This window comes from Syngnathus leptorhynchus, chromosome 11, assembly GCF_054491065.1.
Source record: "Syngnathus leptorhynchus isolate UIUO chromosome 11, UIUO_Slep, whole genome shotgun sequence".
Classification (NCBI taxonomy): Eukaryota; Metazoa; Chordata; class Actinopteri; order Syngnathiformes; family Syngnathidae; genus Syngnathus; species Syngnathus leptorhynchus.
This window is the reverse complement of record NC_141205.1, coordinates 5,956,368-5,979,314: the sequence shown is the minus strand read 5'-3', so window position 1 is coordinate 5,979,314 and position 22,947 is coordinate 5,956,368. Positions and strand designations below refer to the sequence as shown.

The 22,947-nt window shown below is 39.7% G+C and overlaps 5 protein-coding genes and 1 pseudogene across 6 annotated transcripts; 4 read left to right on the top strand and 2 right to left on the bottom strand.

Annotated features, from left to right (window-relative positions):
- The first annotated feature begins 902 nt into the window (after positions 1–902).
- On the top strand, positions 903–2,342 carry LOC147049075 (ammonium transporter Rh type B pseudogene; annotated as a pseudogene).
- Positions 2,343–5,014: 2,672 nt separating this feature from the next.
- On the bottom strand, positions 5,015–7,245 carry LOC147049074 (uncharacterized). The gene is made up of 6 exons (XM_085924898.1): positions 7,146–7,245; positions 6,636–6,734; positions 6,521–6,548; positions 6,368–6,417; positions 6,207–6,298; positions 5,015–6,110 (listed from the first exon to the last, which is right to left on the bottom strand). The coding sequence occupies exons 1-6, from the start codon at positions 7,177–7,179 to the stop codon at positions 5,874–5,876; spliced, it is 540 nt and encodes a 179-aa protein (XP_085781024.1). The 5' UTR covers positions 7,180–7,245; the 3' UTR covers positions 5,015–5,873.
- Positions 7,246–7,849: 604 nt separating this feature from the next.
- LOC147049073 (translocon-associated protein subunit alpha-like) lies at positions 7,850–10,900 on the top strand. The gene is made up of 9 exons (XM_085924102.1): positions 7,850–8,009; positions 8,753–8,871; positions 8,946–9,045; positions 9,100–9,227; positions 9,299–9,433; positions 9,555–9,631; positions 9,914–9,992; positions 10,088–10,181; positions 10,261–10,900. The coding sequence occupies exons 1-9, from the start codon at positions 7,940–7,942 to the stop codon at positions 10,323–10,325; spliced, it is 867 nt and encodes a 288-aa protein (XP_085780228.1). The 5' UTR covers positions 7,850–7,939; the 3' UTR covers positions 10,326–10,900.
- A 442-nt stretch (positions 10,901–11,342) lies between these two features.
- On the top strand, positions 11,343–13,105 carry LOC147049072 (neuritin-like). Its single transcript, XM_085924571.1, has 3 exons — positions 11,343–11,400; positions 11,921–12,074; positions 12,787–13,105. The coding sequence occupies exons 1-3, from the start codon at positions 11,349–11,351 to the stop codon at positions 13,019–13,021; spliced, it is 441 nt and encodes a 146-aa protein (XP_085780697.1). The 5' UTR covers positions 11,343–11,348; the 3' UTR covers positions 13,022–13,105.
- Positions 13,106–16,286: 3,181 nt separating this feature from the next.
- sys1 (SYS1 golgi trafficking protein) lies at positions 16,287–18,209 on the bottom strand. Its single transcript, XM_085923499.1, has 4 exons — positions 17,928–18,209; positions 17,084–17,335; positions 16,929–16,996; positions 16,287–16,793 (listed from the first exon to the last, which is right to left on the bottom strand). The coding sequence occupies exons 2-4, from the start codon at positions 17,243–17,245 to the stop codon at positions 16,553–16,555; spliced, it is 471 nt and encodes a 156-aa protein (XP_085779625.1). The 5' UTR covers positions 17,246–17,335; positions 17,928–18,209; the 3' UTR covers positions 16,287–16,552.
- A 317-nt stretch (positions 18,210–18,526) lies between these two features.
- On the top strand, positions 18,527–22,942 carry LOC147049070 (bile acid-CoA:amino acid N-acyltransferase-like). 2 transcript variants are annotated; one of them, XM_085923497.1, is made up of 12 exons: positions 18,527–18,655; positions 19,170–19,290; positions 20,051–20,254; positions 20,477–20,576; positions 20,887–21,077; positions 21,140–21,312; positions 21,460–21,576; positions 21,759–21,844; positions 21,991–22,084; positions 22,164–22,244; positions 22,328–22,463; positions 22,537–22,942. In XM_085923497.1, exons 2-12 carry the CDS (start codon positions 19,182–19,184, stop codon positions 22,635–22,637), a joined length of 1,392 nt encoding a protein of 463 aa, XP_085779623.1. In that variant the 5' UTR covers positions 18,527–18,655; positions 19,170–19,181; the 3' UTR covers positions 22,638–22,942. The 2 variants fall into 2 exon arrangements, with proteins under 2 accessions (XP_085779623.1, XP_085779622.1); XM_085923496.1 differs by having other exon boundaries at positions 20,048–20,254.
- The last annotated feature ends 5 nt before the right edge of the window (positions 22,943–22,947 follow it).

Sequence of the window (22,947 nt, the reverse complement as noted above, 5' to 3'; positions counted from 1 at the left end):
TTATTTAATTATTTGTTTAATTATAGGATGAATACTAAAGGTGTTCTGTTTTATTTGGAATGTTTGTTGTTGTTGTTTTTTCATTTTATGTTTTTGTTTTGTTTTTGTTTTGGAGATTCCATGGAGACATGTCACCACTCACACATAACAGAAATAAAACTTGGATGCTGCAGGACAACATCAACAAGCATTTGGTTCAAATGTAATATTTGCTTTGCTATGTCAAACTGAATTTTGTATTAATTAGCAATAGGCCAGACAGTATTGTTAAAAAACAAAATTAAGACTTGCCTTTTGAGTCTTAGTTGAACATTATTTTCTCTTTGTATGAAACCGTTATCTTTTCATTTGTGCTTATCCATTTATAAATTGATGTTTTGATTACTGTAATCTTTTTTACATTCTGATTTTATAGGTCTTGATTCGCCCTTTCTCTTATAATAACCTTTATAGTTATTTTATATAATTTATCACGCTGGCTCTTATCCCTCTCAATCTGTGTAACTGTTCAGTCTTAAGTTGTCGATATTAACTCTGTTTTTTTTAATAAAGCACTTTGCGTGAAGTTACAATGTTTTTAAACAAAAACTATTAAATTAAATGAATACATATTGATTCATTGATTTGCTTGAAGTAAAACAATTGCTGTAATATAAAGCATGTATTTTATGTATCAACTTTATTTATTGTGATACAGCAGAAGGTCGGGGGGGGGAGTTTCCACTTATGAGGGATTAAAGTGCAGTCCCCTGAGTTGTTAACCTTAACCTATCACCTGTTTGGACTGCCTGCTCTTTTACCATTGTTATTAGCTTTTCTTATCTGATAAAAACTGATTATAAAAGGAGCTATTAGTGCAACTGAGCGAGTATGAGATCAGACCATCGTTAGCGTTTGTCACCATGAATACAACAAGTTTCCGTGTGCGTCTTCCAGCATTGGTGTTAGTGTTGGAAGTGGTCATCCTGAGTCTATACGCCGTCTTTGTCACTTACGATGACGACGCCAATGCCAAGATGCAAAACAATGAGACCGAGGCGATGGACAACAGCGTGTATCGCGACTATCCTTTCTTCGCCGACGTCCAAGTGATGATCTTCGTCGGCTTCGGCTGCCTACTGGCCTTCTGCCGCTTCTACGGCTTCAGCGGAATGGTTTTCAACTTTCTTACGGCCACCTTTGCCATCCAGTGGGCAATCGTCATCCAAGGCTTCTTCCAGTTTTACCACGATGGCAAAATCCACCTGAGCGTCATCAATCTTTTGTATGCGGAATTTGCATGCGCTGTGGTGCTCATCTCCTTTGGGGCCGTGCTTGGGAAGACCAGCCCGGTGCAGCTCCTGGTAATGGCTTTGCTGGAGATCCCCGTGTTTGCTGTGACAGAGTGGGCTGTATTGAAATACATCCGGATAAATGATGCCGGCGGCAGCATTCTTATTCACTTGTTTGCTTGCTACTTTGGACTCGGTGTGACTTTTGTGCTGTACCGCCCGGCCCTCTGTAACGGCCACTCCAAAGAAGTCACCAGTTACCATTCGGACATCCTCTCAACCATGGGAACCTTGTTCCTCTGGGTGTTCTGGCCCTCCTTCAACTCTGCGCTCACCTTAAAAGGTGACGATCAACACCGAGCGATCCTGCATACCTTTATCGGTCTGAGCTCATCCACTCTCACGGCGTTCGCACTTTCCGCAGTGTTCAATAAGAGAGGCAAGCTCACAATGGCCGACATCCAGAACGTGACTTTGGCAGGTGGTGTGACAGTTGGAGCGTCAGTGGACATGATGATTTCTCCTTCAGCCGCCTACGCTTTGGGCATCATGGGTTGTGTCGCTTGTTTTTTTGGGTACAAGTACCTCACCCCCTTTTTAGCACGACGCTTGAAGATCCAAGACCAGTGCGGCATTCATAATCTGCACGGACTCACGGGCCTCATTTCATCCACGGCCGGAATCTGCGCCATCCTGCTAGCCACCGAGGAAACCTACGGACCCAGCATGTACCAGATCTTTTCCCACTGTGCTCCACCTGAGGGAGATCCAAAACTGCTGGAGCTTCAGATGCTCATCCCCGGGTTGAAGCCGGGCTTGGGGCGTACGTTACAAGAGCAGGCTCTCTACCAATTGGCCGCCATCTTTTCCACCATTGCACTTTCTACTGTTGGTGGGCTGCTGACCGGTTTGGTCTTGACGCTGCCAATCATGGATTCCCCATCGGATGAAAACTGCTTTGATGATGAGGCCTTCTTTGATATGCCTCCAGATTTTAATGTGCTCGAAGATCTCAAGAACTCTCTCACTTGCAATGAAGTTGGTGTCCATAAAAATAAATTAGCTCCATAAAGTCTCATCAGCCACACTGATGCTTCACTGTTATTTATCATATATGATGTAAATCATTCAAAGTGTAATCTTCTGATAGGTGATTGTATGTTATCAATCATTATGACTCTTGTTTCTATTTAATAAATACATTTTTAAAAAGAATAAATGTGAAGACTCCTTTATTTGAAAAACAAACAATAACTGGTATTACTTCAACACAGGTCAACAAATATTATTTCTTTAATCAGTCAAGTTTATTTATTGAGTCCTTACAGTAAAACTAAGCAGTGCAAAGTATAAGTATGTTCACAGTTGGAAGATTGCGTGGCTGCTTTTATGCAGATCTCTCACTTTCATCATCACTGCCCCATTTCCTTTGATGAAGCCCGACTGCTTATCATCAGCTTCCGGAAGGTAATGCCACTGTGTGAGATAATAATGTACGCATTGGCACCTGACCTACAAACCAAAATTGAATCTTAAAAAAGAGACGTGTATTGCCACCTACACGTAGTCATTGATTAGATTAGGAGAAGAACAATCGGTCAGTCTTTTAACAAACGCACAAAGACTAATCTAATTTCGCTCGGAAATTTGGCCAGTGAATTTCCGACATGTAGTAATAGTGTGACCTAGATCATTTTCAAAATTATTTCATATTCTTGTCGTGTGCAGTCCTTAAAAACGCACCGCATGCTCAAATGTCCAGTTTACCATACATAGGTGTGTTAAAAAAGTCGTACCATCTCTGATACACGTCACGCTTCTTACAGGATATTTTCAAGCCTGATACTGCAACATTCCTCAAAAGAAAATTTGTGGCAATAATGCTAGAGCCATCACCAATATTTAACCAGGTTATACACACATCACAAGCTTCAGTGCAATATTTTGAATGATAATGAACTTTGATAGAAAAACAGTTATCAGCAGAAACCATGTTTTACAACCGTATTTACACAATTTTACACATAAAAAGTATTTATTGCATGACATTGATACTTGATATGGTATATTATATAATACTGAATTTTTAGTGCCCAAATTCCATCCAGAAATCATATCAATTTAATCTCATTATTTTACTTCTTTATAATATGGTGGTGCACTGGTTAGCACATCTGCCTCTGAGGTGCAGGGTTCGAGTTTGACTGGAATGTGGGCTGGGATGAATAGAGCTCGCTTATTGATTAGATAACGATTTAGATCATCAGCTCTGATTTAAAAGATTCGATAAATAACAGAAAGCTTATGGGTCACCAATATTTTTCAAATTGAGGGCTACTTCTTGGGTACTGACGAATCATTAAATGGACAACAGCGTGTAGGCGGCTTTATGTTTTTACAATAAGGTTGTATAAGAGCTACCAGTTTGATATACACTTCTAAAGAAACATTTCTTCAAAATATCGTTTTTAATCATTATTATTAATGAACTGTAATCATTGATGATTAGTGACATTTAGTTTATCGTAATCTCTTTAGTTTATCTAGGTGAAGTACATATTAAAATTAATTAATTAATTCTGACATACTCTCACAACTTTGCTCGCAACTGAGAAAAATCTAGAATTTACAGTAATCAAACTGATCAGTGTTTAGACTTCTAATCCAGTTCATGACCCAAGCGGTACATAGTCACTTTTTGAACTTTCAGATTTTGTTTGTAGGTCAGGTGTCAAAGCAAACACAGTATTATCGCACACATGCAGATAATAAGCAGCCATTTCTCATCAAAAGGAAAAGGCGACCGATGATTAAGTAATACTTATGTGTAGTATTAGCCTAGAATCTTCAAACTGTGGTTTATTGTACCCATTTTTACCATTGAAACCTAAATATGCATCTCAAATGACGTAGAATAAAAATAATACCACAAATCTATGTTGTTTAATGTTTGGGTGTTTCAAAAAAGGTCTATAATTATAATCTAATAATTAGAAACAAGAGTCATAATGATTGATAACATACAATCACCTATTAGAAGAAAGATTACACTTTGAATGATTTACATCATATATAATAAACAACAGTGAAGCATCAGAGTGGCTGATCAGGATTTATGGAGCTAATTTATTTTTATTGACATCAATATAATTGCAGGTTAGAGAGTTCATAATTTCTTCCAGTCCATTAAAATCTGGAGGCATATGAAGGCATGCTTTTGTGCTGTACACCGTATGCCCGGCTTCAACCAGCATCTGAAGCTCCAGCAGCTTTGGATTTCCCTCAAGTGGAATGCGGTGGAAAAAAGGTCCCGTACATGCTGGGTCCATAGGCTTCCTTGGTTTCTAGCAAGATGGCACAGATTCCAGTCTGTGCAAATTGTGAATTCCGCACTAGTCCTGGATCTTCTTACTTCATGCCAGAAAGGGCCTGAGAGTCTTTTTTTTTTATTAAAAAAAAAACAAGCGACACAGCCCATGATGCCCAAAGCGTAGGCGGCTGAAGGAGAAATCATCATGTCCACTGACGCTCCAACTGTCACACCACCTGCCAAAGTCACGTTCTGGATGTCGGCCAATGTGAGCTCGTATCTCTTATTGAACGCTGCTAAGACTGATAAAAGTGTGCAAGATCGCTCGATGTTGATCGCCGCCTCTTAAGGTAAGCGGAGAGGCCACTGAGGGCCGGGCGGACAAGCACAAGTCGAAGTAGCAGGCAAAAAGCTGCTTGACATTGGCGTCGTTGTCATAAGTGACAAAGATGGCATATAGAGTCAGGACCCCTTCCAAAACTATCAGCGATGCTGGCAGACGCGCTCCAAACATGTCGATCCGTTCATGGTGACGTGTGCTCACGGCAGTCTGATCTCATACCCGCTCATTCTCACTCACTAATAGCTCCTTTTATATGTACTCAGTTTTATCAGATAAGGGAAGATAATAACAATGAATAGGTGACAGGTTAAGGTTAACAAAATATCAACTCGGGGAATTGCCCTTTAATCCCTAGGGAAACATTTTCTCCTCTCCTGCAGTATTACAATAAAAAGATAATTCTCTAGAGTAAAATACCAATTTTATCACAACACGTTTATCTTACTTGTAGTTAATCAGTATTTATTTGTTCAGTATGTGTTTTGCACAAACATTTTATTACGTCACATAACGTGTTTTCCAAATTTATGCAATACTAACACACACACAGCAGGGACTGAAAAGAGAGCTAAGAGCACACAAAATCAAGAGGAAGATAAATAATATATATATTGGTTTGAATGTGGCTGATTATTCAAGATAAAATTGATGTCATATGAATGATAAAAAATAAGACAAATAGCGAATCAAGAGCTATAAAAATATGATCACTAAAAGATAAGCATAAAATAAAAGTAAAAAGTTAATTAAAAAAAGATGAAAAACAATATTTCAATTACATTTAAAAATAGAACAAGTCTAAAGACTAGGTCTAAAGGTAAGTTGACGTTTAAACATCATTTGGCCTATATGAACTTGGCCGTTTTAACCTCAAGGACATCAACCAATAAATGATCAACAGTGCCACCTTGTGGCTAAGAGTTGACAGTTCAACCTGCCAAGGCTCTTCTCAAACACGATTAGCATAATATTGCGCACTGTCTGCGTTGTCGCCACTTTTGGTGCGCTTGGTTTGCACAGAAGCATACACATCCGTCACGGTAGTACCAGAATGCACGTCTTTTTTGTCTTCCTCTCCCAATGCATTTGGCTGAAACACAACTGAGTATTCAACCTGAGAATTGCTAACAGACCTGCTCTTAGAGCTTTTGAGGTCCAGGTTGGCATAACAGTCTAGACTTTGTGGCTGAAAAGAGAAAAGAAATAGGATCCCCTATGTAATAGATTCACTTCATTTGATTTTTTGTTGTTTTTGCAATAAAGTTGTATAAAAAAAATAAACCTGTGAGTCAGGGCTTGGGTTCAGTTGATCATGACGGGATGACGAACTGACTGTCAAGCGTGAAGGATTGATTTCAGAAATTGCTGATGTACCTGAGAACGAAATGTTGAAAGTCGACATAAATCCAGAATGCAAAAGAAAAAATTCCCAAAAGTACTTACAGCTGACGTTCCCATATATTGGATTATCACTCATCTGTTGGACACGCTGACTAAACAGCACATAAAAGAAAGTTACGTTTGTTTTTAATTGAGCGTTGCAGTTTTAGAAGTACAAACATCCTATGTTATTTGGATCAGGCAAAATTTAAATACCTTTGTCTTGACCAACATTTTTTGTTCTCTAATGAAGCATACAGAGGAACAAATCAATAAGTAGATGACCAAAATACATTCGTTGAACTGATTTGAAGGCAAAGAAATTGATTACCTGAGCAACATAATTTGAAAACACCAAAAATAATATTGCAAGAAAATGACAGTATCAGTAATCCACTGATCACCCAGAATGGCGGCATACTAAAGAAGTCTGGCAAAGGAGAGAACAGAAATGACTTGATTACAGATTCATTATATAATACATTATATGAGAAGAATTATGACGCACGTTTTACTTGCGGGATTATTCATTGGCAAAGCTATTTCATCATTTTGCCAGTTTTTGTGTTGAGCTTTTTATTGTTTCAAAAAAAGAGCAAGAATGAGACAACAACGAGCACACACAAACATGCGACACACTTTAAATAAGGCATGCACAGGTTGAATAAAAGTTAACCATGCACCCTCCAACAATGCAAAATACAACACTGTAAATTAACCTACCAAAACAGAACATTGTAATCTTTGTAAAAGCAGAACTTTCGCTATGTATCTTGAATGTGCACTTAACGATTGAGATTATGGCATGAGTAATATCTATTTCAAGACTTTCCACACTTACCACGGCAATCAGCAGAGTTTGATATGTTGGCCATTCTGTGATCACAAGTAGTTTACCTGCTCTGACTAATTTCAATGGTGACTTGCAAACTGTCTTCTGTGTTGGCCTGTTTTAGGGAAAGAAAAAAAAAACTGTAAGACAGGATGTGGGCTTTTTGCAGAAAACCACTAGCTGAGAATAACACCATCTTGAAAAGTAAAGATTGAGCATAAAAACGGTCTTGATTTACAAGATCAACAAAAGAAGGTGCAAAAAAAAAACAAAAAAAGGGTGACTGAAGTATAACATTGAGTTTTGGCAGCATTTTGGACATACATATTTTGATAATTAATACTAGCAGAGATTGAGGAGGTTATTCACCAAGATATACTTGGACAGCAGGGGTTAAAGTGGTTATACCCAACAGGTCTGAAGTTGGTTTGAATCAAGGCTTAACCCTTTCTGTGTGGTTTCTGCATATTCATGACTGTGCCATTCATATGAGCAAAAGAAATAATGAGCAATTAATTAGCAATTAATAACATTCTGGGGCAGGCGTGTCAATATGCACCCCCCCCCCCTCCCCTTTTTAAAAAAAATAACAACCAAAAATGAGTAAATACGGACAATTCATCAATAGTTCAAACCGCTTGTGCCGAACGGCGAGGCAGTAAAAAAAAAAAAGTCTGACCTCGTCTCCACCTTCTCGATGGGCGGGTCTAAACTCTCTCTAGCCACGCCCCTTCCAACTGCGTCTCTCTCTTCTGCAGAACGCTGATGTGTAACTAACTTGAGTCTGCAAACCCGCTCCAAAAATGTTCACTTTGGGATCAAAAATGTTGTTGTTGCTCCTCCTGGCTTTCCCCTGCGGCTTGATATCTATGGGTAAGGTCTTTTTAAACCGTGTGATTTCTTTTGTACACTTAAAATACGAAGAAGACTGTCAAACATATCGACGTGGCATATTTCTCCTGAGAAGATGTGAAGTCAAGTCGGTCGTGTGCATTCTAAACTCCTTTTTCTTCATGATCCGAAACGATCAACTTCATAGATATTATTGATCGTCGACTGTCAAAGTTTACAAGCGCTCATTCGGAATGAATGAATGAAAGTTATCGTCGTCTGCCAGCGTTAAACGTGAGGATTTCCCACATGCGCGGACACGCATATTTGAATTTATTTGCCAGCAAGGACGCAGATGTTGTAGATTTGTCTCTTTAAACTTGAAGTGTGTCGATGAAGCAACACGCAAGATGGGACACGTCATCATAGGTGAAATACAATCTGGAGCGTTATCTGACGTCATAGGTCAAGCTGCCCTACTCTTCTAAATTTGTCGAAATATTGTTTCTATAAAGTGAATAAAATATATATATTTTTTGAATCTCCATTGTGACTTCCAGTATTTTTCCTCATTTTTTTTAACTTTTGCAATACAAATAACCTCCAGATTTGAATGAGTGATTATTATGCGTGCTTCTATGGAAAAAGAACAATTTATCGTATGCACAAGTAAGTATGTCTCCTTACTTTTTTGCAGGTAATCAAACAGCTCTATTGCGATATGAAATCACTATATGTACGAAATGATGGAAATAAAAATATAAAATATCTTTATTGTTGTGCAGGGAGAGTGTCTGCCAACACTGAATCTTCGGAGGACATTGACCCAGATGCATCTGTTGATGAGGAAGAAGAAGATGAAGAAGAAGAGATGCCGGTGGAGGAAGATCAAATCCAAAGCTCTGTATGTAAAAAAAATAAAAAAATCCAAGAGGTATTATTTTCCAATGCACCTCTAATGACACAATTGTATGTCAGGAAGGAGCTGATGACGACGACGACGACTCTGACGGTGATGAGAAATTATTAACATCTCACACTGATGCTGACACAACCATCGTCTTTACGACAGGAGAAGGTGAGTCCGTTTTTCTTTGGTTCAGCGTCGCACTCTAATACTCATCTCTTTTAGAGTTTCCTGCTAATGAGATTGTGAGATTCCTGGTGGGTTTCACCAACAAGGGCAGTCAGGATTTCACCGTTGAGTCCTTGGAGGCCTCTTTCCGCTATCCCCAGGACTTCCAGTTCTACATTCAAAATGTAAGTCATGAATGTAGATTTTTTTCAGAATGAACACCTCATCTCCTCATCGTTTTTTTTTAATTGCGTAGTTCACAGCTTTGCCTCTGAGTACGGTGGTTCAACCGGGCGCGCAGGCCTCCTTCGAATATTCTTTCATCCCAGCTCAGCCCATGGCCGGTCGTCCATTCGGTCTCGTTATCCTCCTCAATTATCACGACACTCAGGTGAGCCACTACGGTATTTGTCCATATGTCCTTGTTCGATGCACTGACGACCGCATCATCCCAAAACAATTTTGAAATTGCTATTATTGCTCATACTCAATATTTGTCATTTGTTCTTCAGGGTACGATCTTTCAGACCGCCATTTACAACCAGACTGTTACCATCGTTGAGAAAGAAGAAGGACTGGATGGTGAAACGTAAGGCATTTCTTATTATTTGTTGAGATTTGAATTTGAAAAGAAATAATGCTCCCATTCCATCGAGTCTTGTTTCACAACTAATGCTCACAGAGCCAGCTTGCATGTTGTCCTACTAAACTGTAAAAGGAGGTGTGAAATTGTAGTTGTCAGATTTTTTGTGGAAGAAGCTCATCCATTCGCTTGTGATGCCTCCCACCTTTCTATTGGTTCATAAAACGGATGTAGCTTGAGAAACATTTCCCAGACTTAGGCTAATGACTGTGTTATGGTCTTTTGCAGAGTTTTTATGTACATCTTCCTCAGCGGGCTGGTAGTGCTGATGCTCTTTGCCATGTACCAGGTTCTGGAATCACGGACGGTAGGTTTTTTTTTTTTAAATCAACTTGATTTTAGAAGTTCCACTGGTACTATACTGTTGGATTTGTTTGGAAGGTTGTGAATTTTGTTTTTCAGAAAAAGCGAATCTCAGTAAAGTTCGAGAAGGGTACTGGTGGGAAGAACGATGTGGACATCAGCTGGATTCCTCAGGAGACTCTCAATGCCATGAGTAGGTTCTTTTTTTTTTTTTTTTAAATCTCCAACAAATTGAGGAAATTTGATCTTAATTTCTGCTTTCTATCTCTCAGACAAAGCTTCTCCAAAAAACTCACCACGGAAACGAACCAAGCGGGCAGCCGGAGCGGATCAATAAAGCTGTTGCTTCTCCTTCAGTCAACATGAAGTCCACGAGGATTTCGAAGCTCATTTCTTCGCACATGTCTGATGCGTGATGGATGACAGTGTTTGGACTTTTTTTCCATTTCTGCTCCACTGCTCTCAGAGTTGACATCTTGACACTATCTGAACTGAATTGTTGTTCATTTTATTTGTTTTTTATTTTTATTTGTAACTGGATGAATGTTTCTGTGTGACTGCATAGGAAATGGCTGAAAGCATCTCAGCATCTGAATGTGATACAGTTATCAGCCTTATCTGTCCGTGCCATTTCATAGGAGCCTAAAAAGAAAAGCCATTTGAATTAGAATCTTTATAGTCAGTGTGCAACAATGCAATGCAATTGTGATTTAAAAACAACAACAACACTACATTGTGCCCTTGAAGTGACATTTCAAAGATAGCGGGATGATGGCAGCTGCAATTCGAACAAAACAAAAAAAAGATTTTTCTACAGGTCGTTGGATGCTTCCTAAATGTGTCTTGAAGGGGTTACAGACTTTGTTGAAACACTTTTTGGAGAAAAATAAATTTTACCAAAAAAAAAAAAAAGATTTTATTTTGTGGCATACAGGTTTAGTAAGCCTTTTGATCTTTTATTTACACATCCTGCATGGAGATGAGCAGATAAAAAGATGAAGCAGCGTGATTAATGGATGATGTATCGAGGTTGCAGGAGGGAGAGATGGAGGAGGCAAGGATGGAGGAGGGAGGGAGGAAGGGAGGGAGGGGGCTGCCCGGTTCCGAAAGGGGGGGGGCGGTTCGCTCAGTTTCCGTCGGAGGGGAGCGACAACGTCATCGACCGGAGCAGGGAAGGGCTTTGTGCACACACCCACCGATTGTTTCTTTTTCTTTTTTTCTTTTTTTTTTACACCCTTATACTGAAACACGACTCGTGTAAAAATATGAGCAGCTAATTTTCCCAGCGCCTTCTTTTTTATTACTCCAGGTTCCTTGAATCCGATTACCGATCGCATCACGGAGCGTGAAATGGGATGACATGGGATTGTTCATGTCGACCAAAATCGTGGAGATCCTTGGCTTTGCCTTAGGTAAGACATCTCCGTGTTGTGTTTTTATTTTTTTTTTTATTTTTTTTTTAATACATCTTTCTGCGTGCAGCCATAAGTGTGACATCAGTGCTGTTACACGCCTGACGGGAATGTTACATGAGACATGTGGTCGATGGAGAGATCCAGGCGGGCTGCAAATGTGTGCGATTAAAAAACGCAAGCAGTTTTTTTTTTAATGACTATTAGCGAATGTTTCTTTTTACTTGGTCCTCCCAAAATGTCATTCTAAGGGTACATTTCGAGGGGGGGGGGGGGGGGGGAGTGAAGTTCAAATGATGTTGACCAAGTGATTTGATTCAATTAAACCCGAGAATTATTTATGTATGGGCTCTTCAGAAGTGTCAAGTGGAGATGTGGGACACATTTTGGGAAGAATTATATTATCAAACGTCCTGAACTGCAACAAACTATTTTAAGAGACAGCACAAAGTGCCTCACAGTTCAGAGGTTCTGGGTTTGAATCTCGTCTAATATCCTCATCGAGATTGCGTTCTTTCAGTGATCCTTTCCATCTCCATGCTGGTGGATTCATCAGATGTGAATTGTGAGAACGTTTACAAGGACTTCTCTGATTGTGTCCTGGAGCTGGGGGAGAGCATGGACAACTATCAGGAAAACGTGACCAGCGAAAGGGGAGTGGCAGCTGTGTGCAGGTGACACGAGATGATACATGAAAATAGATCAAATGTGAATACAATTTCCAAGGTGTACAACTGCAGCACCATATCGATTTTTGTCTGCTTCTTTTTTTAGCTTTTGGGCCGGGGGGTGCAAATTTTACAACGCAGTGCACTGTGATCTATAACCGCTATTCCAAAGAGCATTTTTAAATGACAACTAGAAATGATAATGTTTGTAAAAGGAGAGTTCTCGATCAGCTCCGGTGTCAGATTTCATTAGATAGAGTTCATTTCTAACAGTAAGATCCATGACTGAGCAGAATAATGCAAATGCAAGGAAAGCTCGGCATCTCGTGACAAAAGCAAAGAGCCCAAGTCCATCATCCGGGAGGAGGAAGACATCTAGTATGGTGCTGAGACACTGAGCCACTCATCTAAATAATTTATGACTCTGCTGGAGTGGTAATGAAATTCCAGGGACTGTTTTGTCATTGTTATTGCACTCCACCACCGGCTTAGACGACGATTTACACACGAGCTTTCTGTTGAGGAATTTACTCTCGCAATATCATCTGTGATATTGTTTCTCGCTGCGAAGCGGTTACCATGGTAGTTAAAGCTCAATTTGATCGCCGTGATGGATTATCGGCAAGTAACTGAATCCGCGACAGCCAGCGGGGATAAATTGTGGATAATAAGGTAGATGATTGGCGGTGCTGATCTGATGATGCTTTGTTTGTCGCAGCCACTGGGAAGCTTTCCACACGTGTGCCCTGACGGCGTTGTCTGACTGCCAGCAGGAAGTCAGTTCCATCTGGGAGACTCTGAGGCAGGACTCCCGAAAGATGCGTTTCCAGGGAAGCTTGTTTGATCTGTGTAGCCCCAGCTCGAGTCCAAGCGTGAGGTCACCTGTAGCGGCGTTGACCCTGCCGCTAACGGCCATGTTGCTCACCACCGGGCACAGATGGTCCTTCATGTAAAGGCGGGCGCTGACCAGGAGGAGGAGGAAGGAGAATGAGGCCACAGTCTTAGTTTCTATCGGGCTCAGTCCTCGCGAGCACAACCTAAAGCCAAGGAATGCGACAATGATTATCGTGACCTTAGTATTTTTAGTTCTAGTCAAACTCATCTTGGAAATTAAATCATAATATTGTCAAAATGATGTAGTGGTCACACCAATGAAGTGACTTTTAAAGCAAAGCGCCGTGTACTTTAAGTTGAAGAGTTTAACATTCTGTAAACGTTTCCTCTCGGTCTGTACGATCAATATGATGCTATTGGCCAACAGTTAGCTTGTTGCTTAGCTTTGTGCATTACGTTTGCTGGCCATGCATTTTATACCTGGAGATAGAAAAGCTTAAGGGATTTGCTATCGCTACCTACTTCTTTGTGCTAAGCTAAGCGAACCGTATTGACAATATACCAAACATAATTTTGTGCAAAGCTGTGATCGCATCATGAAATTTGCGGGTTTTTTTTTTTTTTACGAGATGCCATTCTCATCGTGTGTGTTAGCAGGATTTTTTTAAATCAAATTTTAATTTTCATTAAGTTGAAAGGAATTCAGGAGGAGGATTAGCCTTAATTATTATTGGCCTGTCAATATTAGGAGTTCTAATGCTATCATACAATTGAGTTGCTTTAACAAAGTCATATTTCAATGCCCTCCAGGGACTTGTTAAAGTTGAAATAAAGATTCTGAGAGAATTTTTGCCAGCAAAGGAACATTCTAACAATGTTGAAATAAATAGCGAGGCCCCTCCTATTAAAGTAGTTTGGCCATGACAATCAAGCTTTTTACAAAAGCCTTTTTGGCAGCACATCTGTTGTGAGTGCAGTTCCATAGATCCTTTTGTCATTTTTACGCATACTGTATTTGCTCACCAAATGTTTACATAGCCAAGTCAAATTTGTGCCGTTGTCAAAGCAATAGAAGCTGCTTTTGTAATACATCTTTTTAATATAAAAAAGTACTTTCATAGTACTTTCAAAAAATTAGGTACAAACGTTATGGTAGGACCAAAACAATACAAAATCTTAGCTTCTTCATTGAAATGTTTGACACACTGACTCATTTACATGTATTTTTTTTCCACATACTGTAAATTAAATTATAGAGTGGTGTGATATTTATCGTCATGATCAGTGTTTCGGTTTGGTTCACCTCGGCCCAAACTATTTGACCCTTCTGGTCAATAAACTGCCACAGGCATTGTTTTAATTAGTACATTTGCATTTATAGATCCACTGACACTAACAAATAGTCTCATCAATATACTCGTAATGAGAAGCGCTATTTATTTTGAATGTCAACATGATCTTGATCTCTTTTTCCTGTTACCTCTCTCGTCATATATTTGCATGATGACCATTTTGTGACGGTGCTTCAGATCATTGGGGGGGGGGGGGGGATGTGATGATTTGACCTCAGATGAACGTATACTAATGAGCGCATGAAGATATACGACTAACTCCAAAGCACATCAGCTGCCTTTCTCACATCCGTCACCCATCTTGCACCTTCCCTTCTCCTCCATCGGCATGCTCCTTCTGGTTGTTTCTATTTATTCTCTAAGGTTGCGCAGGTGCTAGCATGATGTCATCCATTGTGTGTATGCAGTAATGGGAAATCCAATTGTCCTCGAGCATGAGCAATATATAAGGTCACTTTCACGAAATGACTTCTATCTCTCCGTGTGTATTTCAAGAGCGCATGATCATTTTTATCATAACAATGATTTGATTAGGTACAATTCTGAATGTAAAGTTTTTTGTTTGCTGCTAGAAAGGCACACTACTTGTTTAGGATCCAAGCAATATATGGCGGTCATGTGTTTGTAATAAAGCACCAGCGTTGTAAAACATAGTCTGTGATGTCTTCAGCGGAATAAAGATGGAAAGCAAAAAAAAAGTAAAGGGTTGAATCAATATGATGGAAATGGGTCAGATAAAGTTTTTTCCATATGACCCATTTAGAAGAGAGTTTCTGTTTTCAGTCTTCCCTCCAGCAAAGCATTGGTAATGAGGATCCTAACAAGCAGGTTTGCACCCATCCGTGCGTTCCCATCTGCTACTTTCCACCTGGACGTTTTCAGCGGTGAGACAGTGGGGGGAAAAAAAATGAAGGATCATGGCCTAAGGTGAAATCTCGTCAGAGAAGCGAAAGCACGGTGGCACTTTGCCAGTCACTGAAGACTGCTTGTGATTTAGGGCTATACAAATAAACTTGACTTGACTTGACTTGAAGACCATCGATAGGTTTGGGCATCAGACATTAAAATATCTTCCACCGTTTTCTGATTCAGAATCACTCTCTTTCAACCATTGTGAATTGGTAGAGTTTTATTAAAAAAGCAGACTTTTTTTTTTTTAAATGTCAATAATAGGTCCATATCTCAGCTTCTTTGTATTCAAATAACACAAACCAGAGTTTAGATACTGGGTGGTATTGGATTTTTTTTTTTTTTTTTGGGGCACAGCAAGGTTAATGCTGACTGTAAGAGAGAGTATTTAGGGAAATAGTGTAAAAATATCATCAACAACCTCTCATCTTAATCCAGCTGGACACTTATGCATTGCTCATAAAATAACTTGCTTGGAATAGCATCAGCACTTTGTCAAATCATTACAATTTAGTTGTAATGTAAAATCACAGCTTTAATTAGAGAAGGATTAATGTAAAAGCTGTATCGTCAAACGAGTTAACGTAGAGGAACTTCAAAATTCATTAAGCTAGTGTTTTAAAAGCTTGAGGAAAAAAAAAAGACTGTGTTAAAACTGCTACAGAACTATTTGTGTCGCACAATAAAATAATTTTTTGAGGCTGCAGCTCGTCAAAGACTTGTCTGGAACAGAGACATTGTGCTGTCATGACACAGCTGAAAGCAGACAAAGACCTCCCAAAGAGACCCTCATGTTGTCTGACTATCTTATGACAAGGGAAGAGGAAAACAAATACTTTCTGTGTAAAATGCTAAAAACATTTGGTTAAAAATAAAAAAAAAATACTAGCTCAATTTGACCTTGACCACAGAGAGTAAAATTCAGTCTGAATGTGGAAACCTTATTCACACAATTGATTTCAATTATACACTACTTTTTATTTTTTTAAATTAAATAAAATAGTAACTGCGACTGTTTTTTTTCATGTGAGAATTGTTCCAATATTTGTTTCCAACTCAAACTAGGTTGCAGTCACCCAAAGACATTTGACTAACAGTTTACACTCCCCCCCCCCCCCCCCCCTCGGAGAACAAATATATTTAACCCCCCAAAAAAAACGAGAACCAATAAATCTAATGCAGCAGTTCACATGAGGTCATAGAGACGATGCAGAGAAAAATGGTCCATAGCCGAATGGAAAGTCAATAATAAATAGGCCATCTGATGTGGAGCTTATATATACAGTCCGATGCATGTGCCACATTTGCTTTCTTCAAGCAGTTTGTTCAAGATGTCTCAAACTGTCCATTGTCAGCAAAGTGTCAAGCAAAAAAAAACCAAAAACAAATTCAAAGGTTAGACTTGGGTCCAGAATTGACTGGAATGGCCCTGAGCTCAGTCCGCATGCACAAGTACTCTCCGATGACCGCCATCAATGCCATGCAGGCCAAGTTGACGAGCCACCAGGACAAGGAGGAGGGAAAGCGAGAGTTATAGATCCAACAGATGATCAAATGGAAGAAATGCACCGTGACGGTGAAGTCCAGACACTGCTTCCCTCGGCGGATGAAGAACCACAAGCCCAGAGCGCTGCGGCAAAGATACCTTCATTATTAATTCACACTGAACACATAAAAACACATTGAGCGCCTTATGTATTCTTTATATAAAAGTACGGTCCATAAATACAGGGACGACGACATTATTTTTATCTCCAAGCCTCACCAGGTAAGAGAGTTCAAAGCGAACGCCATCATTGACAGCCTGCCCAATATTGGTGCAAAACCAAGGATCTGACAAAGATAAAACAATTGTGTCACCGGGCGTATGAATTTCAACAAAGTTCAAATTTAAAACGGGTTAAACGAAGCCTTACTCACTTCATAGCTGAAGATTTGGTCCAGTGAAGCACGTGTCGGCACCAGGCTGTCCACACCCGCCAACCACAAGCCGAGAAAGCTGTAGTAGATGCACTGCATCAAGATGATTTGAAGCACAATGAGGACAGGGTCCCAGATGTAGCTTCGGAAGTGGCTGCCCATTGTGTGGACTCAAAGTGCACGTCCAAAAGAAGCTTTCAGCTGGCCGGGCTGTTAGAAGACATGCCATCCACAGTGCTTCGATTGCAAAATCTGAAGAAGAAAAAACAGAAGTCCTCCTTCTTTCAACCCATAGTAACATTTAAAAAACTTGATAAGAACTGCTAGCTGTCTTTTTGACTCTAAAACAGCTTAGATTGATGTTCTTAGGTATAAAGTACATTAATTCATTTACACCTTGTGAATTATTATTATTACTATTATCTCACACAAGTTGTGATACAAGTGGTAAAGTGGCTAGTACAGTCCTGAGGTTTAGAGTTTGAATTTTAGTTGCAAACTGATTTTCCTGGATTGCATATGTGTACCTAATAAAAGAGGCGATGTGCAATTTGATAGTAGCGCGCTCATTGTTTTTCCAACAATTTAGGGCTTGTGATATCGTTTAATATTAACGTCAAATCAAATGCTGAAAGGGATGGTCAGAGGTTCGAAATAAACTAGCCGATGACACACTCACTAAATCGCAATAAAATACAATACAACACAATCAAATGCGACTGCGTGCCTTTCAGTTCAAGCTAATTGAGCTATACAACAATACAAGTTAGAGTGGCTATTCAATACGAGAAAAAAAACGGAATTGCTCAACCAAAAAAAAAAAGAGTAATAAAACGGAACAGACCTAGTCATTGAATGGGGAAAGATGTTTAACTAAATTAATTTAAGGACTTTTTAACGCCCCTTTATTAGCTTGCTAAGATCCAGGCCTGCGTTCCAACGAGACAAGTCCAAAACACAAGAAAGTCACAACATTGAACCGGAAATGTTTTCGAACCGGAAGAAACATTTCGCACCTGATTACGACCTTTCAGAATAAAACATTTTCTGGGAAATGACTTTATTTCTGTATCGATTTTTCTTTTTTTTTTTTTTTTGGTCACAGTTAATCAGTCGGATAGATAGTTAGCTAGAGTTTAAAATGCGCTTTTAATGTGGTAGATGTGAAGTACAATCAATTTTATCTGTATATCTGCGTATCATATTCATCCTCTGAGTCATTGCAGTAAATAATATCATCCTAAATAATAAAATAAATAATAATTAATTGCTATGCAATCAGGAGCCTGAAGTATTTGTTAATAATTGTATTTATCTGGCCATTTTGGGATATGTCAGATGCAATTTGTCTTTTTAAATGTTGGGCAGATACCTTTATAAACAAAAGGGCGTATATGACACAGTTCATTAAACTTACAAAGGGGATTGATACCGGTTTTTCCACTGTAAAATATTCTGACACGTTAAAGCAGGTCCTGCATAATTCTCCAGTGAGATCTCACACGCATAACTAACAGGAGTTACACCTACCCAAACATCTGGACCAAATCGATTCTGGTGAATATTGTTAAGGTAAGACTTTATACATAATCCAATACATTTAGGTTTTAGTTTTACACACAACCTAAATGCAGCATATTATGTTGCTAATTGTAATGGGTCCACCAGAACAGTATCAGGATTTATTATTATTATTATTATCATTTAGTATTGTTCAATTCTCCAAGTATAATAAAATCATCCACATAAGAAGATTTACAATTCATAAGGTCAATGTAGGAATGGATGCATAGAGCCTACTGGGAATGATAAGTTCCCCATGAGAACAGGTAAAATGTATCGGAAAGACATGTCAAATTGGTAATATGTTAAAATGTGAAAACATGACAAGCTTATCTCCTCATCAAGCATTATGTCGTTGTTTTTCTTTGACTCCGCAGAGAGTAAAGTGTCAAAGTTCTTTCGTAGCACATTAACCCTTTGGTGATTTCCAGGATGTGACTGTTAACTCATTCGGGCTCTATTGAAAGTAGTACAGAGACATCACAGGATTGTTTCTTGTTTCTCCACTGATGTCCATTTCCAGGACGGACTTAGCATGATTTGGACTCAGGTGCGAGTGGCAGTATACCGGCATCTCATAGGAAAACAGCTGACTCCAAATGTTGGTCTACACAGAAAACCTTGCTGTTTGCATCGAGTTGCAGGTAAGAAAATAAAGAGTGCGTGCCGTACAAACAATTCTGTTTGCACACACTTATAATATTGATAATTGCTCCAGATAAAGTTCAAGCCTCAGGTTTAGTTTAGTTTGAGCTCAGCATGTTCTTGATTTTCTTGTTTGGACTGCTTTTAACAGCAAGTGTCATGTTGCTGAGTGGACTGTTTAGCGTTGGTGTATTGACAAATTGCCAATACCAAACGTTCTGTCTATTTGTTTAATCTCTCGTGAAATCAACTCTTACTTTTGAAATATGCAGAGATCCTCTCCGTGATGGTCACAATAGTCAGTCAGAAACCTCACCATGGGTTGTTGGACTCAGATTGACTTCAAGGTGAATGTTAATGATTAGGCAGCAACTGGCGTAACCCGCCTCTTGTCCGCACTCAGCAGTTTACAGCTATAAATACTGAAACAGATTATTGCTTTTTCTTTTATTTCTGTGGATAAATTTTTAATAAAATATTTCTTGGGCTTATAATAATCATAATAACAACACAACAACTCATTGAATTGTAATTCTTTGAGGACACTGCCAATCATCTGCATAGCCATAATAGTCATTCATCAAAATTAGAGTTTGCCCCAAGGGTAGCATGCAGAGACAGAACAAAAAGGGGCCAAGTAGTGACCCTTGAGGGACCCCGTATGTTATGGCCATAGAACCAGCTTCAACATTTCCAATAGCCAGAGAAAAACTAATTTCTTCCACATAGAACCTGACATGACACACTTGTCTCCAGCAGCGATACGACGGAACAGTACCGGTCCAGCTCCCGTGTTGACAGCTGCTCCAGCCCGTGGCCTGGTGGACGATCCGCTCAGCATCAAGGCAGCTTTTCTGCCACCACACCATCTGGTTACATTGTGTGCACGAATGCGCAGTGAGGACGGTGACCTGTGGGAAGCTTTTGGCCACTATAACACAAGTGCAGATGGCACTGTCAACCGTGAGACAGATTGTTCATTGATAATATGTTGTGTTTGTGTGAAATGTATTATTTTTAACATCATTGGAATAGTTTTAGTTTCTGAAAATAAAAGCATAGTGAGCTGCAGTTGTTTTCAATCATTATTTATGATGGCTCACTGGCTAAAATGAAAATTTGATTTCCCCCATGACACGTGTAGCTGCTTGTGAGCTTTTTCTGTCCTTCTTGTGCCTTCAACAGTGAATAGGGATCATTCCGTGGGTGGTTCATATTTGGGATGTGAGCCAATGGGTCTTTTCTGGGCCCTGCAGCCAGCACCTGGGGAAAGGGAAGGTTTAAGGCAAGTGGTCAAAAATATTCCGTTGAAGTTGTCTTGTTTTGAGTTGTTTGAGTGCTTCTTGTAGTGCCACAACGTTCTTTCATTATAATTCATATTCAGCATAGATGCCCCTTGTTTTTCTGGTGTTTTTTTAATACACGTTTTAATACAATTACAGTTATGCCTTGAGATATTGACTGCTCTTGCAACCCAAAATAATGAATGGAAAATGGAATTAGTCCCTTCTAGTCACTACCAAAAAATATCAATCAAGATATTACATTATTATTGTTGTTGTTTGTTTGTTTGTTTGTTTGGTTTTTTTGTAAAGGCTCCGCAAGAAAAATGTCGAGATTCCCCTCGTTGTGGACATTTCCTTGCTGGAAGGTCACGTGACACCCAGGGAGCGAGCGAGCGCGGAGCTGGCTGTCGCAACCACTGAGCGCTGGTACATGGCACCAGGTGTTCAAAGAATAGACATTCGCCAAAATGGAGTGGTGGGAACGTTATTCTTACCACCAGGTGAGCGCAAATGTGACTTTTTCCATCAGCGTTTATCTGACCTAGTTTCACATTCTCTGCAGGCCCAGGCAGGTTTCCTGCCATGGTGGACTTGTGGGGTATGGGTGGAGGACTAGTAGAGTACCGCTCATCCATATTTGCATCCAGGGGCTTTGCCAGCTTCGCCGTCACCTACATGGAACACAAAGATCTGACCGTCCATCTGGATGTTAACTCTGCGGATGCATATATGAAGGCAAGAAGTTAGGCGACGCCATGAGTTCAAAGTGTGAGAAAGTCTCCGTCAAGACCTTTCATCACACGCCAGGTTACTATGACTGACATGAAGTGATCAAAGCTGTCTAATATTTTCCTCCCCCCCCCCCCCCCCCCTTTTGTTCAGAAAGCTTTTAATATTCTTCAGGATCATCCTCAGATCCACGGCGATCGAATCGGTGTCATCGGTCTCTCGTATGGAGTCTACCTAGCCCTCCGAATGGCCACTCGCTCTGAAGTAAATGTACGTCGTGCAGTTATGTATCTCTTAAAGTGCAAAGTCAAAATTCGTTCTCATGTTTTGTGCGGTGTGGTACCTTCCCCTCAATCGGTATTCTTTAACTATATTTATCATGATGCAATGTTGGCAGTGAGAAACCAGATTAATGCTTGCCTGATATTGAAAAACTTCAATTTATTTTCCAGCCATCCTGTTTGGTTTGTATAAACGGCCCAGCAGGAAGTAACACGGAGCTGACACAAACCTTTTGCAAGCCTAAAGTATCCAAAAGGTATTTGATAGTCGGAGTTTACACTTAAGGTCGAACCCATTGTTGCTGATTGGGTTTGGAAAACAAATGTTCATATTCGGAAATTGCCAAACACAGCTGAACTTTTTCAGGTGATGCAAATTTTTCTTTTCAATCTTGATTTTCAGTGAGCAGAGGTTTTGGCCACGGGATGATGCAGGCTATCTTAGCTTTAAGGACATGTCTTTACCTAAAAACTACTCTCCTGGAACCCAAGTGGAGGTGATATGAAGATCATCTTGGTCATTATGAAAAAAATAGAAGAAATAAAACTCGCTTGAAATGTGTCTCATCCTTGCAGTTAGGGAACCTGGCCTGTCCAATGATGTACATTTTGGGTGAAGATGACCAAAATTGTCCAAGTACCGAGAATTCAAACCTGGTACATATATATTAATTGACCTCATCATGGTAGATTTTACTGCACATTTAAAGTTAACGCAGTTCAGTTTATGTGCTTTTCAGATTGAGGATGTCCTGAAAGCATCCGGCAAATCCCATCTGTATACCTGTTTGTCATATCCCGATGCTGGCCACCTGATTGAACCACCTTACACACCGCATGCACGGATGTCTGTGTGGAGAATCAAACCAGAAAAAAGTGAGCTCAACAAATTGCGATTTGGTTTCCCGTGTGCATCTCTGACCGTTGCCCTCTTGTGCTTCTCCTACAGTGCTCGCTTTGTGGGGGGGTCGCACTGCACCACACGCTGCTGCACAGGAAGATTCTTGGAAGAAAATCCTGAATTTTTTGGACGAAAATCTGAGAGCGTGAACTTGATTTCTATTTGATGTTACTGAAATTAAATGCAAAGTTGGATTTTCCACACAAGCTCACATATTCACCACTAGGGGATGGTGTTCAGTCGTGATGACAATGAACACATTTCTCATGATGATGTACAAGTAGGAAAAATGACCCAGACTAGAAAAAAACGGCAATTTTTGTTTATCTTACGTGTTTATTAAATCTATATCATGCATCCATCTATTTTCTAAACCACTACTGAAGTCACAAGTGTGCTTGATGCTTTGAAGGAGATGCAAGAAATTATTAACATGACCAATGACGTAACATGAATATG